General features: G+C 41.4%; 1 protein-coding gene across 1 annotated transcript in view; it reads left to right on the top strand.

Moving 5' to 3' along the window:
- The window catches only part of LOC141273577 (hexokinase HKDC1-like), a 90,461-nt gene that overhangs the window by 39,025 nt on the left and 33,814 nt on the right, over positions 1-17,622 (top strand). The window contains exons 7-12 of the mRNA XM_073685616.1: positions 1,419-1,602; positions 2,698-2,853; positions 2,958-3,191; positions 5,792-6,096; positions 11,005-11,153; positions 13,278-13,397. Coding sequence (XP_073541717.1) covers positions 1,419-1,602; positions 2,698-2,853; positions 2,958-3,191; positions 5,792-6,096; positions 11,005-11,153; positions 13,278-13,397 — 1,148 coding nt within the window. The remainder of the gene's footprint in view (positions 1-1,418; positions 1,603-2,697; positions 2,854-2,957; positions 3,192-5,791; positions 6,097-11,004; positions 11,154-13,277; positions 13,398-17,622) is intronic.

Genomic DNA, 17,622 nt, shown 5'->3' with positions numbered 1-17,622 from the left:
AAAAACTGTGAAATTTCACTTTTTTTGCAAATTTAACGCAATTGGATTTTTTTAAAGTTTTCCAGTACACGATATCGTAAAACCAGTGATGTCATTCAAAAGTGAAACTTTTCCTGCAAAAAAATAAGCCCTCACATGGCCATATTGACCAAAAAATAAAAAAGTTATGGCTCTGGGAAGAAGGAGAGCAAAAAATGAAAACGCAAAATGCTCCGGCCATGAAGGGGTTAAAAATCTATAAATTCTAAATACACCCCAAAACATAACTCAAACTGTGATAATGTAACAAAAAATATATTAGGCAAGAGTAAAAAAAAAAAGGGGGGGGACACCCCCACAGGGCGTAGCACCCCCTCACAGGGCCCCACAGGGTGCAGCACCCCCTCACAGGGCCTCACAGGGCATGGCACCCCCTCACAGGGCCTTACAGGGCGGGGCACCCCCTCACAGGGCCAGGCACCCCCTCACAGGGCCTCACAGGGCATGGCACCCCCTCACAGGGAACGGCACCCCATCACAGGGCCAGGCACCCCCTCACAGGGGTAGACACCCCCTTACAGCACCAGGCACCATCTCAGCAGGCAGCCTCCTCAACACACACGCTGCCTGCTTCCCAGAATGCCGCTGCTGCCTCTGGCTGTCCCGACTCCCGGTCCCCGGGTCCCAGTCCACCGAATACACCGTGGTCCATGCACATGTTGCATGCACGCTGCCCTGCTCCAAAATGAAAGTGAGCATGCAGCGTGCGTGCTTATCACGTGATCGGCGGCGTCATTGCGTCAGGACCATGATGCACCCCACACCCGGCGGCAGTTTAAAGCTATAGCACATATTTTTGGCAGCCGGATGCAGTGGATGTATGATGATTTGAACTGTGCCCCTGACTTCCTGAGGCTGGGGGCCCGGTGAGTAGAAGCAGAGAGAGGGAGGGCTCAGGCAGGCTGGCCGGGCCCTCCATTTTTCCTTCTGTTCATCGGGCCCCATATAGTAGTAAGGGCAGTAATGCCCTGATGGCGGCCCTGCACAACATTGCTGGGTGCCTGATCAGTATAAGAAAAGAGAGTGTGGAATTCACATCATATATTTTGGCTGTACTTCCAGCAGGGGCGGACATAGATATAAAAGGACCCCTGTGCAGGAACAGTATATGAGCCCTTTGTAGTCCAATAGCTCATCATAATGCACAATTCCACTAGCTTTGGAGGGAGAATTGGCCCCCTTACCTCTCGGGCCGCTGTGCGGCTGTGTGCGCCAATGGTACGTCCGCCCCTGACTTCCAGCACGATCAGTGGAATACAAGTTCCATTTATAACCACTATATTCTACGAACGGAAATGGAAAAGAAATCCTGCAAACAATGTATATTAGGAAATCGATAAGTTGCATATTACTAACATTTCTGATTCCTTGTTGTGTAGGGACTGGAACAAATGCCTGTTACATGGAGAACCTGAGTAATATTGACCTAGTAGAAGGAGACGAGGGGAGGATGTGCATTAATACAGAATGGGGAGCATTTGGAGATGATGGTGCCTTAGATGACATCAGAACCGATTATGATAATGACATAGATTTAGGATCAGTGAATCCTGGCAAGCAACTGTAAGTGTATATTAAGTATATTTATTTTGATAATTGTGATATGGACACAATAGATTTTTTTTATAACTTAAAATAAGCAGTAAAAGACATACTACATGCCCCCATAGTTACCCCCATAGTTAAGATGTTCCACCTTGAAAGAAAAAAGCAGCATACTGCTTACTTATCTCATTAACAAACACGTTTCCAGGCACAAATAAATAACATTTAGCACAGTAATAGAAATGAGATAGACTCAGGGTTCCTTTAAGTATACACTGTTCAGTTTTACATACTGTAATGATAACTTAATGGAGTTTTCCCAGACTATGAAATTGATAGTTTCCCCTTGACTCTTAATATCTTCATCCCGTATTTATTAACAATCTTATGATACAGTATATGACTGCTAGGCTTCAGTGGCTTCAGTGGCTATATGCTACAACACTAACTAATAATGAAGGTATATGTCAAGACCCTATAACCACAGAATATCTGACACTTTAGACTACATCCTCCATGTAGGCAACACCTAGGTTTTTTGTTAGTCCCTTTTTACTTGCCCTCTTGTTTTTCATGTCACACCAAATTAAATAAATGTACAAAAAACAAAATTGAGGGATGTATTTATCTGCACATTTTCCCTCTAGGAGGCGCCCTTCCTGTGGGGCCACCAATAGCCTCATATCTGTTATGTCTCTAGGTAAATCCTGCCCTGCACTTACATGTTAGGCCATTGTTGGCTAGAGCCATTAATTTTGGAGAACCATCTGATGGGTATGGGGGTCTCCTATTCTCTCCTGAGTCCTGACACATGATATTGGGGGAGATAATGATTGGGCAGTTTAAATGTAAACTCCGGATCCTTTTGTTCTCAGGACAGATAAACCTATGCCAATAGTGTCTGGCAGCTGCTTTCTCTCCTCACCCTACTGAAAACTCATGAATTCTCAGACGAGAAGATATGTGTATGGAGGAATCAGGAGAGATAGCTGTTGACCGCTATCCCATGAGTTGCTGCACCTTAAGGCTCACACTTTCCTGTCTATCATTCTTTTATATTTAAAAAATGTGTTTTATTTTAAAAAATTGCCTTTGTGTCTTGTTTTATGATAGATTTGAGAAGATGATCAGTGGTTTGTACATGGGAGAACTCGTCAGACTCATTCTGTTAAACATGGCAAAAAAAGGTCTTCTTTTTGGTGGTAAGGTCTCTACTGCTCTCCGTACCAAGGGAAAGATCGAAACAAGTCATGTGGCTGCCATGGAAAAGTGAGGACTGCTTCATATATGCATTTGCTGCTTATAGAGAAATGGCATGGTATAGAGGTCTAGCAATTCCTGCTTATACATTTGTATTTGGTTTCCTCTTGCAGATACAATGAAGGGCTAGCTAACACTAGACAAATACTACTAGACCTTGGCCTGGAAATATCGGAGGATGACTGCATTGCGGTTCAGCATGTTGCTACTATAGTATCATTCCGATCAGCCAACTTGTGTGCTGCTGCTCTTGCCGCCATCTTGACAAGACTTCGTAAGAACAAGAAGTTGGATAGGATGAGGACAACTGTTGGAATGGATGGCACAGTTTATAGAACACATCCCCAGTAAGTAATCATATATGGAATAATTTGATATATAGGATAATGAAAATATAGTAAAGTTTTCACCATCTTGCCCATTCTGGATCATTAACTATTAAGGTGGCCATACACATTAGGTACCACAAGGTTGATGGTTGAACAAATGACCATCTGGTGAAGAATTGCTTTAAACACTCAACCATCCATATTGGTCCCTTACATTTGTTCAGCCTGGTCATACATTTCCAATTATTTTGAGCCAAGAAGGAAATATATTTCTGGAAAGTTTCTTCAAAGAGATCATTCGTAGATGAAAGATCTTTTATATATCAGATGAAAAATCAAACTTAGACGACTACTTCATTCCAAACAATGATGGCATGCCAGTGGTTGTCTAAAATGTCATATAGGTGTTACTCCATAATAATCAAAAATAATACAAATGTATACAAACAATAAATATTTTATTGAGGTACACAACTATACAATAAAATGAAAATTAAAAGTTAATAATTAAAATCAATAAGTAATGAAAGCAAGGGGATGCTGATAAGACACAAAATAATTAAGAGAAGAGAATACAAGTGGTAGCCACCAGATGACAGAATACTACCAAAGAATGACAATAACAGGTGTGTGTATATGCACATAAATATATGCACAAAGTTAATCACAATGCAGTTCTGAAAGTTAGATCTATAGACATTTGGTACAATATAATGCACACAAATAGTGCAATGTAATGCACAAAATTAAATTAATAGTAAAGAGATAAAGATGCATTATAGTCAGACATACCCAAAAATAAAAATATAATGTGCCACCACAACACCCTCCACCTCAGACCCCGACATGCGTTTCAACCCTATTTCCTCTGAGGGTCCAAAATGGTTGTCTAAAATGATAGTGAAATGTTAAATTAAATTTCATCGACAGACATTCCTTATTATTGGATTTGTCGATTTCTATCATCTTTAGATGAATTTATTCACATGAAATAGCTGTTGGTCAAATACTTGCTTAATCAAAAATTATATTTCTTGTTTCTCCCATACTCATCAGATAGTTAGCCAGTCTTGCCAAAATTGGCAAGCGTGGCAGACGTTAACCCCTTTCCGACATGTGCCGTACATGTACGGCACATGTCGTGTCTCTCCCATTGGCGCAGCGATGCGCCCGCACCTTTCCAGGCACATGACAGCTGATCTGTACAGCTGTCATGTGCCCCTAACAGCCGCAAGTGGGATCGCCATCCACCCACGGCTGTTAACATGTTAAATGCTGCTGTCAATCTATGACAGCGGCATTTAACATGGCCGTGGCGGAAGGACGTCATAAGTCTCGCCTATTGGCTCCCGTGTCATATGATGTGGGTCGCCGATTGGTTGGCATGACAACCCGGGGTCTGCAGGAGACCCCTCTGGTTGTCATTGCCGGGATGCTATGAGCGCCGACCTCATAGCAAGTGAGCATTTCTGCTACTCATAGGCGATCAAATGATCGCAGCTTCTAGTCTCTCATGGAGACTATTGAAGCAAGTGAAAAGTTAAATAAAAAATGTATTTTGAAAATTAAAAAAATATAAAAGTATAAATCACCCCCCTTTTGCCCCATTCAAAATAAAACAATAAAAAAATCAAATATACACATATTTGGTATTGCCGCATTCAGAATTGCCCGATCTATCAATATATAAAAAGAATTAATCCGATCAGTAAACAGCATAATGAGAAAAAAATCAAAACGCCAGAATTACAGTTTTTTGGTCGCCATAACATTTCAATAAAATTCAATAACGGGCAATTAAAACATTGTATCTCCCCCAAAATAGTATCAATAAAAACATCAGCTCGGTGCGCAAAAAATAAGCCCTCACCCAGCCCCAGATCTCAAAAAATTGAGACGCTACGGGTCTCGGAAAATGGCAATTTTTTTTTTTTTTTTTAACAACCTTTGGATTTTTTTTTCACCATTTAAATACAAAACAACCTATACATGTTTGGTATCTTCAAATTCATAATGACCTGGAGAATAATAATGGCAGGTCAGTTTTAGCATTTAGTGAACATGGTAAAAAAAAAAAAAAAAAAAAAACAACCATGGAATTGCACTTTTTTTTGCTATTTCACAGCACTTGGAGTTTTTTTCCCGTTTTCCAATACACAATATGGTAAAACCAATGGTGTCGTTCAAAAGTACAACTCGTCCTGCAAAAAATAAGCCCTCATATGGCCATATTGACAGAAATTAAAAAAAAGTTATGGCTCTGGGAAGAAGGGGAGCAAAAAACGAAGGCGCAAAAATGGAAAATGGCCCCGGGGGTAAAGGAGTTAAGTTAATGTGTATGGGAGCCTATAGTGTTCAGTTACAAAGCAGCATATCCTAATCAAGTATATAAGAAAAAGTCTCCAAATTATTCATGGTGCTTCTTAGAAAAAATAATTAATGATAGAAAAAGTTAAACTATAACAACTCAACTTTTGATCTTTCCTAAACCGACCTTAAACCTTTTAAATTAATATTTTAAAAAACATATGTGAATCATGCACGTGGTATTCAAAGGTCACTAGAGATCTACTACATGCAAACTATGAAGAATAACCCCGAAATCATTTCCTTTCTAGGTATGCTAAACGATTACACAAGGTTGTAAGGAGACTGCTTCCTAACTGTGACGTGCGCTTCCTTCTCTCCGAGAGCGGCAGCGGCAAAGGAGCAGCTATGGTAACAGCAGTGGCCTGTAGGTTGCTCTCACAACGCAAGCAGATTGATGGCGTTCTCGAGCAGCTGCAGGTATCAGATGAAAAACTTGCAGAAATTAAATTAAGGATGATTACCGAGTTAAAATATGGACTTAAGAAAGAAACACATGACTCTGCAACTGTGAAAATGTTACCGACTTACGTTTATGGAACCCCAGATGGGACAGGTAATTTCTATTGTTTATTCTTTTGTTATGCACAAGACACTTTGGCCCGATTCATCATTTTTTATTTTTTAGAGTCACTTTTTTTTTATTTTGTCGTATTTGTTTTTTTGTGCCAAATTCTCAAAATGGTGCACGTGGTTAAAGAATTTGGCTCAAAGTCAAAAATGCTCCTTATTGTTGTATTTACCCATTTTTCTGACTTTTTAGTGCAAAAAGTCGTAAATCCTTTAAAAAGTTTCACGTTTGTCTGAGAATGCGCCAAATGAAAATTTCTGCCAGAAACCTTTCTTCAGGCAGAGACTGAAATGAGATACATTAAAAAATGCGACATTTGGTAAAAGTCACATATCATTAACCCCTTCATGAAGTTTGACCTATATTTACGTCAAAAGTCGTGTTACTGCCTTTGAAGTGGGCGTGCACGTCGAGTTCACATCTTTCCCACACATGATGACTGATTGAATCAGCCATCAAGTGCCTTTAACAGCCGCGGGTGAAGTGGTGCTCCGCCTGCAGCTGTTGACCAGTTAAGTCAAAAACTGACAGCGGGATTTAACACCCGCTGGCCGGAAACGTGTCATTCATCCCGCCCATCGGCACCCCTATCACGAGATTGCAGGGAGCCGATGGGTTGTCATGATAGCCGGAGGTCAGCTGATGACCCCCGTGTCTGTCATTACGATCCTTCTGTGAATGCCGGCCCATACCGGCTGAAGCCCTGCTGTGTATAGTACAAGAGATGGGACGATTGCAGCTTCAAGTCTCCTAAGGGGACTATTAACGTAAAAAAAAAAGTTTTTAAAAATATGAACAAAAATAAAAGAAACACAAAAGTTCAAATCACCCCCCTTTTTGCCCCATTAAAAATAAAACAATTAAAAATAAAATACATATTTGTATCGCTGCGTTCAGAAATGTCCAATCTTTGAAAATATAAAATAAATTAATCCGATCAGTAAACGGCCTGAAGAGAAAAAAATCAAAATGCCTGAATTATGTTTTTTTGGCCACCGAAACATTGCAACAAAAGGCGGTCAAAACACTGTATCTATCCCAAAATGGTATCAATAAAAACATCATATCGGGACGCAAAAAAAAACGTTACGGTCTTGGAAAATGGCGACACACATTTTTTCTTACAAATTTTTTTTCACCACTTAAAAAAAAAACTACCGTATATTCCGGCGTATAAGACGACCTGGTGTATAAGACGACCCCCCTACTTTCCTGTTAAAATATAGAGTTTAGGATATATTCACCGTATAAGACTACCCCTTTTCCAACGCATACCAAACACCGGTAAAAATTAAAAAAAAAACAGATTTGAATTTAACATGGTCCTTTTTTAATTTAAATTCTTATGACATGCAGGTATATAGCAGGAAAACTGTCACTCATAAACATATTAAAATAGGGGGGACCCCACGTCATTTTTTGGGGGGGTCCCCCATTCTAATAGCTAGTAAAGGCTAGGTATTCAGCTGGGGGCTGATATTAGTAGCCTGGGAAGCTCCGTGGGTATTACCCCCTTCCCAGGCTTCAAACATCTGCCCCAGCCGTCTGCTTAACCTCCGCTAGAGACTATAATGATGGGGGATCCCACGCCAATTTTCTTTTTAAAAAATCCTTTATTTTAACACTAAATGACAATTGAGGGGTTAATAAAGATGCAGTCCCTAAATTATTATTAATTTTGTAATTAATTTTTCCCAAAAATGTTGACGTGGGCTTCGCCATATTTTTGTGTCCAGCCAGGTACAGCAGGCAGGAACGGGCTGCCCCCAGCCACCAGCTGCCTATTTGTACCTGGCCGGACACAACAATATAGGGAAGCCCTTTTTTTTATTATTTCATGAAATAATTTAAAAAAAAAAGACGTGGGGCTTCGCCCTATTTTTGTGTCCAGCCAGGTACAACTAGGCAGCTGGGGGCTGGAATCTGCAGCGCAGGGAGGCCCAAGCTTTCTGGGCCCCACCCGCTGCAAATTGCAGTCCGCAGCCACCCCAGAAAATGGCGCGTTCATAGAAGCGCCATCTTCTGGCGCTGTACCCAACTCATCCAGGGCCCTGGTGCGGTGGCTCACTGGGTAATAAAGGGGTTAGGGCCAGCTTGGCATTATCAGCTGGCCCTAAGCCTGAAATTCATGGGGTCACGCCAATATTAGACATGACCGCCATGAATTTCTAGTAAAGTAATTAAAAAAAACACAACACCCAGAAAAAAGTCCTTTAATTGAAATAAACACACAATTTTTTAATGTTCTAAATTAAACCATACTTACCATCACGCCCATTCCAGCTGAAGCCAACGATCTCCTGCAATAAAAGTAAAATAATAAAGCAACCTCATCCTTACCTTCCCATGGTTCCCAGGACCGGTCCAGCTCTGCTACATCGAGATGACAGGCTGGACCGCAGCAGAACGCTGCCATCCAGCCTGTCATCCCGCAGACACTGAGAAGCGCAGGCATGCTTGTGCTCCTCAGTGTCTGACTGTGACGGCATCCAGATGAGCCGACAATGAACTCGGCTCACCTCATGCACGTCACTGACAGCGTGGGAAAATTCTCCTGCTCCCCGCATGCGCAGTAGAAGTTTCCCACGCTGTCAGTGACGGACGTCCAGGAGGTGAGCTGAGTTCATTGTCGGCTCATCTGGATGCCGTCACAGCGAGACACTGAGGAGCGCAAGCAAGCCTGCGCTTCTCAGTGTCTGCGGGATGACAGGCTGGATGGCAGCGTTCTGCTGCGGTCCAGCCTGTCATCTCGATGTAGCAGAGCTGGAGCTGTCCTGGGAATCATGGAAAGGTAAGGATGAGGTTGCTTTATTATTTTACTTTTATTGCAGGAGATCGTTGGCTTCAGCTGGAATGGGCGTGATGGTAAGTATGGTTTAATTTAGAACAATAAAGAATTGTGTGTTTATTTCAATTAAAGGACTTTATTCTGGGTGTTTGTGTTTTCTTTTAACTTTGACTATGGGGTTAGTAATGGGGGTGTCTTATAGACGCCTCTCCATTACTAACCTGGGCTTGATGTCAGCTGGCATTATAAGCTGATATCAACCCCAACCCTATTACCCCCTGCCACCGCACCAGGGCAGTGTGGAAGAGCGAGGCTAAGTGCCAGAATTGGCGCATCCTATGGATGCGCCATTTCTGGGGCGGCTGACGGCTGGTGTTTCTAGCCTGGGAGGGGGCCAATATTCATGGCACCCTTCCTGGGCTACTAATATCAGCCTCCAGCTGTCTGCCTAGCCTTTGCTAGCTATTAAAATAGGGGGGACCCCACGTCATTTTTTTTGGGGGGTCCCCCATTTTAATAGCTAGTAAAGGATAGGTATTCAGCGGGGGGCTGATGTTAGTAGCCTGAGAAGCTCCGTGGGTATTACCCCCTTCCCAGGCTTCAAACATCTGCCCCAGCTGTCTGCTTAACCTCCGCTAGAGACTAAAATTAAGGGGAACCCCACGCCAATTTTTTTTTAAATAAATCCGTTATTTTAACACTAGATGACAAGTACAGTAACCAGCACTGTCACTGTACTTCATATATATGTGACTGACATGTTTCTGTCTATCTAATCTATGTGTGATGCTCTATTCTTTCTGTTATAAATTGTCGGGTACCGCTGCTGAATTGCCGGCCGGCTTTTTTAAAGAGACGGTGCATGGAAACACTATTATTTGTTTTAATAAATCCTTTACACTAAATGACAAGTACAGTAAGCAACACTGTCACTGTACTTCATATATATGTGACTGACATGTTTCTATCTATCTAATCTATGTGTGAAGCTCTATTCTTTCTATTCTAAATTGTCGGGTGCCGGCTTATGCTGCTGCTGAATTGCCGGCTTTTCATATATTGTCACAGAAGCGATGCGAACTTCCCTGCTCCGGACACAGCGCAGCGCTTCTGTGACAAGTGAAAGCTGTCGGCACAGAAGCCCTGCGCTGTGTCCGGAGCTGGGAATACGCAGCGATGTGTCAGTTTCAGCACAGAAGCGCTGACTGTCTGGACCTACCGCCGCCGTATTTTAACTCCCTCCACCTTATATTAACTCCGACATGGCAGGGATACGGCCACGGCAGCTTATTAACACCCCCAGAGTATCCCCGCATGTCAATTTCTGAAAGTTCAAAAGCATTACCGGCGTATAAGACGACCCCAGACTAGACAGAAGATTTTTCAGTCTTCAAAAGTCGTCTTATACGCCGGAATATACGGTATATATGTTTGGTATAAGCGTACTTGTGCTGACCTGGAGAATCATATTATTGCCTGGTCAGTTTTACCATATAGTGAACATGGTAAATAATAAATAATTGTGGAATTGCACTTTTTTTTGCAATTTCAAGACACTTGGAATTTTTTTCCCGCTTTCCAGTGCATCACATGATAAATACGTATGTCTGAGATTACCTTACCTCAAGTCCAAGCCTGCTGATGTTTCAGTAATTATAAAGATAACAAACCAGCCGCAGACTGGGAGTCACCTAGGTCTATGGGCAACAAGGGTCAAAGGCCCCCTACAGCACAAGCTAGTTTCTCTTTATACTTTTACAGATTTATTTTATTATCCAGATTCCATGTATTCTTTGCAACAACCAGAATTAAATGCTGTTTGCCTGAATCTGTCACTTTGCAGTGTGTGCAGAGTTATTGCACCTATTGAGCATCATGGGAGGTATATAAATCTGTATGCAGAGAGCGCCCTCTTCTAGCAGTTGCAGGCAGCAGATTTTCCCCAAGAAGCAGGAGATTTCATGTTCAATATAAGGGAAAAATGCCCTCACCTATCAGACAGTTATAGATATCATTTTCTGGCTGATGAACAATGGACTCTCAGGAAGTGCTTGGGACCAGTACAAATTTATATATTGATTTAACATTTCCAATTTATATTATAGAGAATGGAAATTTTCTAGCTCTGGACTTGGGAGGAACAAACTTCCGGGTTTTGCTAGTTAAAATCAGGAGTAGAAGAAGACGTTATGTAAGGATGTATAATAAGATCTTTGCTATACCACTAGAAATAATGCAAGGCACTGGGGAAGAGGTGAGTGTACCAATAGCTATTACACAGCATGTAAGGTGTACGATCATTCTGTCCCATAATTACATTAAAAAAACCTGTGATGGCATATTAGCGGTGACTAAATTCTTTTTATATTTTGTGTAGCGTTAAGTTCAGATAATAAAAAGATTTGCAGATATTTGCAAAAGTTAAATGAGATTAAAAGACCTTAAAAAAAAACAATACTTACTTCTCTATTCCTGCGCTGATCCAGGCAGAAGCTTCCATGGCCATTGGTTACAAGAGGCCAGCATGGGATCACCACAGCCGGTCCGTGGTCTCAGTGGTCACGTGGCATATGTTAGTGCATCATGGCTCCCATGTGACTTCTGAGGCCACTGATTGGCTGCTTGTATTATTTTTGGTATATTACATTGGCTGCTGATTTTATTTGTTTTTGTAATGTCAGAAAACTTTTTTACTGCAATCAGGGAAGGCCTTAATTTGTAAAAAAAAACCTGTGCAGAATCATCTATTGATACTCACCCCTCATTGTACCATATAGTGCCCAAATACCAATTATACAGTGTCTGGAAATATTGTAGTGAATCTAGAAAAATACTGCCAGATGGTTGACTAAATGGCACCCCCAATAAACGACGCTCAGTTCTGTGTATTTGCCTTTCCACAGGTCTAGGTGCCCAGGTAATCTGGGTCATTGATGCCACCTTCAGTAATGGGATGTGCCCTGTGACTACACAGGAGTAACACACTTAAAGGGAACCTGTCACCAGAAAAAATGCTATTAACCTGCAGCTATGGGGTTAATCTGCAGTTTAATAGCATTATTATGCTGCCCGTTGCCTGCATGTAGTTGAACGCTGCGGGGAGAAAATTAACTTTATTCCCCCCCATCAGCGTTCCGGGGTGGTGCCGGCACTCATTCAGGCTCTAGTGTACAAAGTGACGGATGTAACCGTGCCCCCGGCACTGATTGACAGCCAGCCCTATGGCTGAGTGCGCGGTTACAGCGTTCATTTTCTCCCTGCAGCATTAAGCTAAGTACAGGCGCCGGGTAGCATAATAACGCTAAGAACCTGCATATTAATCCATATCTGCAGGTTGTAGGGATTGTACTCACTTAGGCGTGATATGGGGCAAACAGGAGGCACGTTCCTTTAAATGTCCAGTACGGTTTATTGGCTTCATAAACTGTCCAGAAAGTAAAATGCAAACAAACAGTCTTCAGTGCAGGCAAAAAGCAAAGTAAACAGTCCTTCTAGCAAAAGTCTCTGGTTAGCCAGCGCTGTGGTCACACACGCTGGTGTAGCATCCAGTACACGGCCTAGTCTGGAGAGAGACAACCACAACTGGAGGCCTTCTCCCTCCAGATACACACAGACCATGTGCCAAACAACAGCCTCCATTTTATAGGCTGTTAACCACACCCAGAAGTGAGGTCTGTGGGTTGCTGGACCCCCCCATTCTTTCCTAGCAACCCGTAACCCGTCTCCCAGGTGCACCAATTAGACCTCTTAGTGCATGCGTGCACTAGAGAAAATACACCGGGTTACATCCCAGAGACCAGCCATCTCTGGGATACATACCTCCCATTGACTACACGACCATTAGCCACCTTACAAGGTTAATAGCGTTTTTTTGGTGACAGGTTCCCTTTAAGGCCACCAGCCCCAAATGTAACAGATATCTTGAGATATGTTCAGATGGAACATTTTTGCAGCATTTTTTATGCAAATTAAAAACTGTGTTTTACAGTACCAGCAAATGAAAACTGCAGCATTTTTTAATTCTGCGGTATGTCAATTCTTTCAGTATTTTTGCAGGGTTTTTTTCACCCATAGAAAGCAATGAGAGAATGAAAAAAAACACAACAAATGTTTTTGTAGCATTTTTGCAGTGTTTTTGGTGAATAAAACTATTCAACATATACTATAAACAAGGCACACATGTAATGCACACCCCAAAAACAACTGTAAAAAATGAGACAAAAACACAGCAAAAAAAACGCTGCAAAACGACCACAATGCCGCCTTTTTATTGCTGAGAAAGCAGATTTTGGCTGCAGAAAAAAACAGCAAAAACTGAGATTAAACATCCCCATAGCAAGGCTTTCCATTAACTGCAGCTCCTCTTATTGTATTCTAGCTGTTTGACCACATTGTGGAATGTATCGCAGAATTCCTAGATTACATGGGAATTAAAGGGGCCCCATTGCCCCTTGGATTTACATTTTCCTTTCCATGTCAACAAGATCGCATTGATAAGGTATGTATATCTTGGTCTATCACATGTTGTATTAGTTCTCTGTTACAGCAATAAAGTAGATGAAGTAGACAAAAAAATATTATAATTGAATTTGTACAGTTTAAGCAACCATTAACCTCACAATAAATGCATAATCACATACCTGTAAAATACCTCTTTTTTAGACCGTGTTCACATGTGGTATATAGGTTGCTTTTTCTTCTTTTTGTCTACATGTTTTCTGCAGGTGTTCGCACCAAATACACAATAGCAATCTCTTGATTACTGCATTTTGCTGTGTTTTGCTGCTGTCTCGCTGCTCTGGGAAAGGGACTGTTTCAGATTTCTAAAGTGCAGCGTGCAATGGATGCCGCTGACAGCCATTGTGTTAGGCCAGTTTCACACGTCTGCATATCTCCGGTACCGGAAAAAACGTTACCAGAGATATCCGTGTCCCATGTGTCACACGTGTGGCAACTGTGTGCCGCATCAGGATCACACGTACCAGCGTCTGGGAATCAGCGCTACAGGTAGTGCTGTTTCCAAGCGGCAGGTGCTGAACACTACCCTCATCAAGGTTCTTGCCGGTGCTGTGGTCAGCACCTGCAGAGACAATGATGAGGGTAGTGGTAGTCTGCTCCCGCAGTGTCCCCACTTATAAAAATAAGAATAAAATAATAAAATCCATGTACTCACCTCTCCTAGGTGTCCCCTGCTGTAATCCATGTGACCGCTGCTGCAGAGGAGCTGGGGAGAACGAGCCGCTCCGGAGCTACAGCTCAGGAGCGGTATCCTGTCACTCACTGAGCGCAGCTCCGGGTCATTCTCCTCGACTCCTCAGCATCAGCAGTCGCATAGATTACAGCGGGGGACATCTCTGGACAGGTGAGTATAAGGATTTTATTAGTTTATTCTTATTTTTACAGATGGGGACACCAGGAGCAGACTACCACTACCCTCATCATTGTCCCTGCTGGTGCTGATCACAGCGCAGGTAGGGAATCATGATGAGGGCAGTGTTCAGCACCCGGCGCTTGGGGACAGCGCTAACTGTACAGCTGATTCCCAGGCGCCGGTACGTGTCACATGGATGTCATCCATGTGGTACGTTTTACGGATCGTGTATCTGCAAAAAAACAGACTTGTCTCTGTGTGGAGCACACGGACACATGGTCCACAAAAACAGAGATGTGCACAGGCCCATTAAGTTGAATGGGTCTGCATGTGTTAGTGTCTCCGGTACGTGTGGAAACTGTCACTACTCGTACCAGAGACACTGACGTGTGAAAGAGCCCTAATACAGAGAAGACTAGGAATGAGAGAAGCAGTCGCAGAAAATGGCCATCAGGCATTTTAATCATGCAATGTGAATTTATTTGGAAATTTTATTGTGAGGGGGAGGGTTGCTTTAAGCTAAGTCCATACATAGTGGATATATTCCGCTGTGCTTTTACCCCAAAAATCTGCGGTAAATCTGAGGGAAATTTTAAATGGATTTTGTCTCATATGTCAGCAAATTTGGGGGAAATTTCACTTTGTTCATTGCATAGCCAACCCTAGGCATCCTACAGTATATATTTAATAACCAGTTAATCCCATAAAAGACATGGAGTCATAAGTCCAAATACTCAAAACATAAAGTTTTATTAATGTACATCCAAATAAACACAAGGCACAAACATGTACACATAATAACATAAAATCAATAATGTAATAGCAAGGATATAAGTATTACTAGCAGGTAGTCCACCATAAGTAAAGGGCAGAGAAGGTATACTCCCAAATATCATAAATTAATAATTATCCCCTACCAAATATAGAAAAGTCCCAATATAGATTTGCTAATGTAGTACCAAGTACAGCCGGATAAAAATTACTCCTTATATTCCAAATATAGTAGGTTAATGGCAATACTCAATAAAGTGCCGATACAAATAGCAGCAAAAAGGATATAGCAGTAAAAGGTTAAAGGAATGCCTAATTTAATGCATCACAATATTATGTATGTTTACCCTGCCAAATCCAACAAGGGGGAAATTATCACATATATGGAGAGAAACCCTGAGGAAGCCCACGCGAAACGTGCGTTGGGGGTGCTGTTTGCGGGTGTCCACAGGCGTACATTATGGGTAAGGTTGCTCTCTATATACGTGATAATTTCCATTTACTTATGCTGGACTACCTGCTAGTAATATAATAACTCCTATAAAAAGAAGGAAATACCACAGATATCAATAATGATATACCCAAATACCTCAATCTACGAATGACAAACCACAAAAGAAAGGTATAACACGGGACTACAACAACGTAAGGTATGATTCATATATTTTATTACAAAAATAAAAACAGACAACAAGACAAACAATTAAAAACACATTGTGACAGAGTCACTGGTATGATTTATGAGGGGAGGTATATGTCGCACAGGTTGCTAGCCTGTGTGAACTGAAACCAATGGATTTTCTGCCAGCATGTTACATGCTGGTGGGTTAACTCACTTAAAGGGCGTGGTTTTAGAGGAATGACATAGAGATGGGAGGGACGTCATTCCCCATACCTCCACCTCAGGGTGTGGCTGAGCAATGATTAAATGTTCAGTCCTGTTTTTTTTTCTTTGAGTTGTGTTTGGAGAGGCAAGGTCTCCAGACTGGACAGCCATAGCTCAGGAGGGAGCTGAAGGCTGGACATAACGTGTGTGTGCGACCCTCACACACATATATGGACTGTGCTATAGTTTATCTTTTTGGTTTTGTTGGTTATCCAAGGAAAGCTTTATTTATTTTGCTGGAGTGCAGAGCTTTATTCTGTTAATAATGCCTGCAAAGAAAACCTGGGTTCCTGAGTCTACTTCCGGAAGTGGCCGAGCGAGTCGTCCTACCACAACATAATAAAACAAAAAAGCTCAGGAGGGGGGAGGGGGTGTCCCCAATAGATATAACATATGGGTCTTCTCTTAAAAATACACTTTGCCAAACAAATTTTGATTAATAATATTTTTAAATGCACATGAATGCCTCTATCTTCTACTAATTTCGAAAAATATATTATAAAAAACATAAACCATAAATAATCAATACATATTAAAGTAATGAGAATAAATTAACATAAAGTGCTTGTGCAATAAATGTATATATATACTCATTAATTACCCAGTGGATGAAATCTTAAAGAATGTGGACACTTCCTGACGAAGCAAGGAGCAAAACAGCGTTGAAGTGGTGTGAGGGGGCTGGGGTATGTCTTCAACGTTATTTTCATTGTTTTGAGGTCTCTCATTGTTGCCATGTTATAATTTCTTATATAGTCTCCCCTTTAGGGGTTTGGTTATGAATTTTGATGCCCTCTTCAGTTAAACTTCCTTAGGAGCTTAGTCTGCAGTATAAATTCTTTATGCAGATTTCATACACTGCGTAATTAATGAGTATATATACAGGGTGGTCCAAAAGTAGGTGGAGGGAAAATAATAACATTTATTTTGATTTATATATAAAATTATATTTACTAACACAAGCATAACATTGACAATTACATTTTATTCTGAACAATAATACAAAAGCCCTTACAGTTTATCAACGCAGGTGCTCAAACTGTTTTCCATTACAATTTGCACAGCTTTGAAGTCGCCTCTTACGCTTCAACAAACTTTTTTGCACAAGTCTCTTTGGGTAATTTCTTGAAATGCATCTCTTATGTAATTTTTCAAATCACTGACACTTTTTAGTTTTCGACTATATACTTTGTCTTTGAGTACTCCCCAAAAGAAAAAATCCATTGCGGTCAAGTCTGGTGAACGTGCCGGCCAATCAAGGGGGCCTCTTCGGCCAATCCATTTATTAGGAAATGTTTCATCAAGATACTCGCGGACTACTCTTGAATAATGTGGAGGGGCCTCATCTTGTTGGAAATAAAGGTCATTTGAATTAGGCTGTTGCTGTAACTGGGGAACAACTTGATTCATTAGAATTTCGAGATACTTATCTCCTGTGACAGTTCCATCAAAAAATATTGGTCCTAAAACACCTAAACTTGAAATACCACCCCAAACATTGACACCAGGCTCATTTAGTGGTTGTTCTAATGTTAAATGCATGTTCTCATTATACCAGTAAATACAATTATGTCTGTTAATATGGCCGGATAATGTGAAAGAAGCTTCATCACTCCACATAATGTTATCTAAAATTACTGGATTTTGTTTGATAAATCTCCCCCTTCATAACCTTATTACACTTTCTGTCTACCT

The sequence above is a fragment of the Phyllobates terribilis genome, unplaced genomic scaffold (assembly GCF_046119375.1).
Source record: "Phyllobates terribilis strain yellow unplaced genomic scaffold, ASM4611937v1 Scaffold_5__5_contigs__length_657084704, whole genome shotgun sequence".
In the NCBI taxonomy this organism is placed as follows: Eukaryota; Metazoa; Chordata; class Amphibia; order Anura; family Dendrobatidae; genus Phyllobates; species Phyllobates terribilis.
The sequence above is the reverse complement of the archived record's forward strand: the minus strand, read 5'-3'. Positions and strand labels throughout refer to the sequence as shown.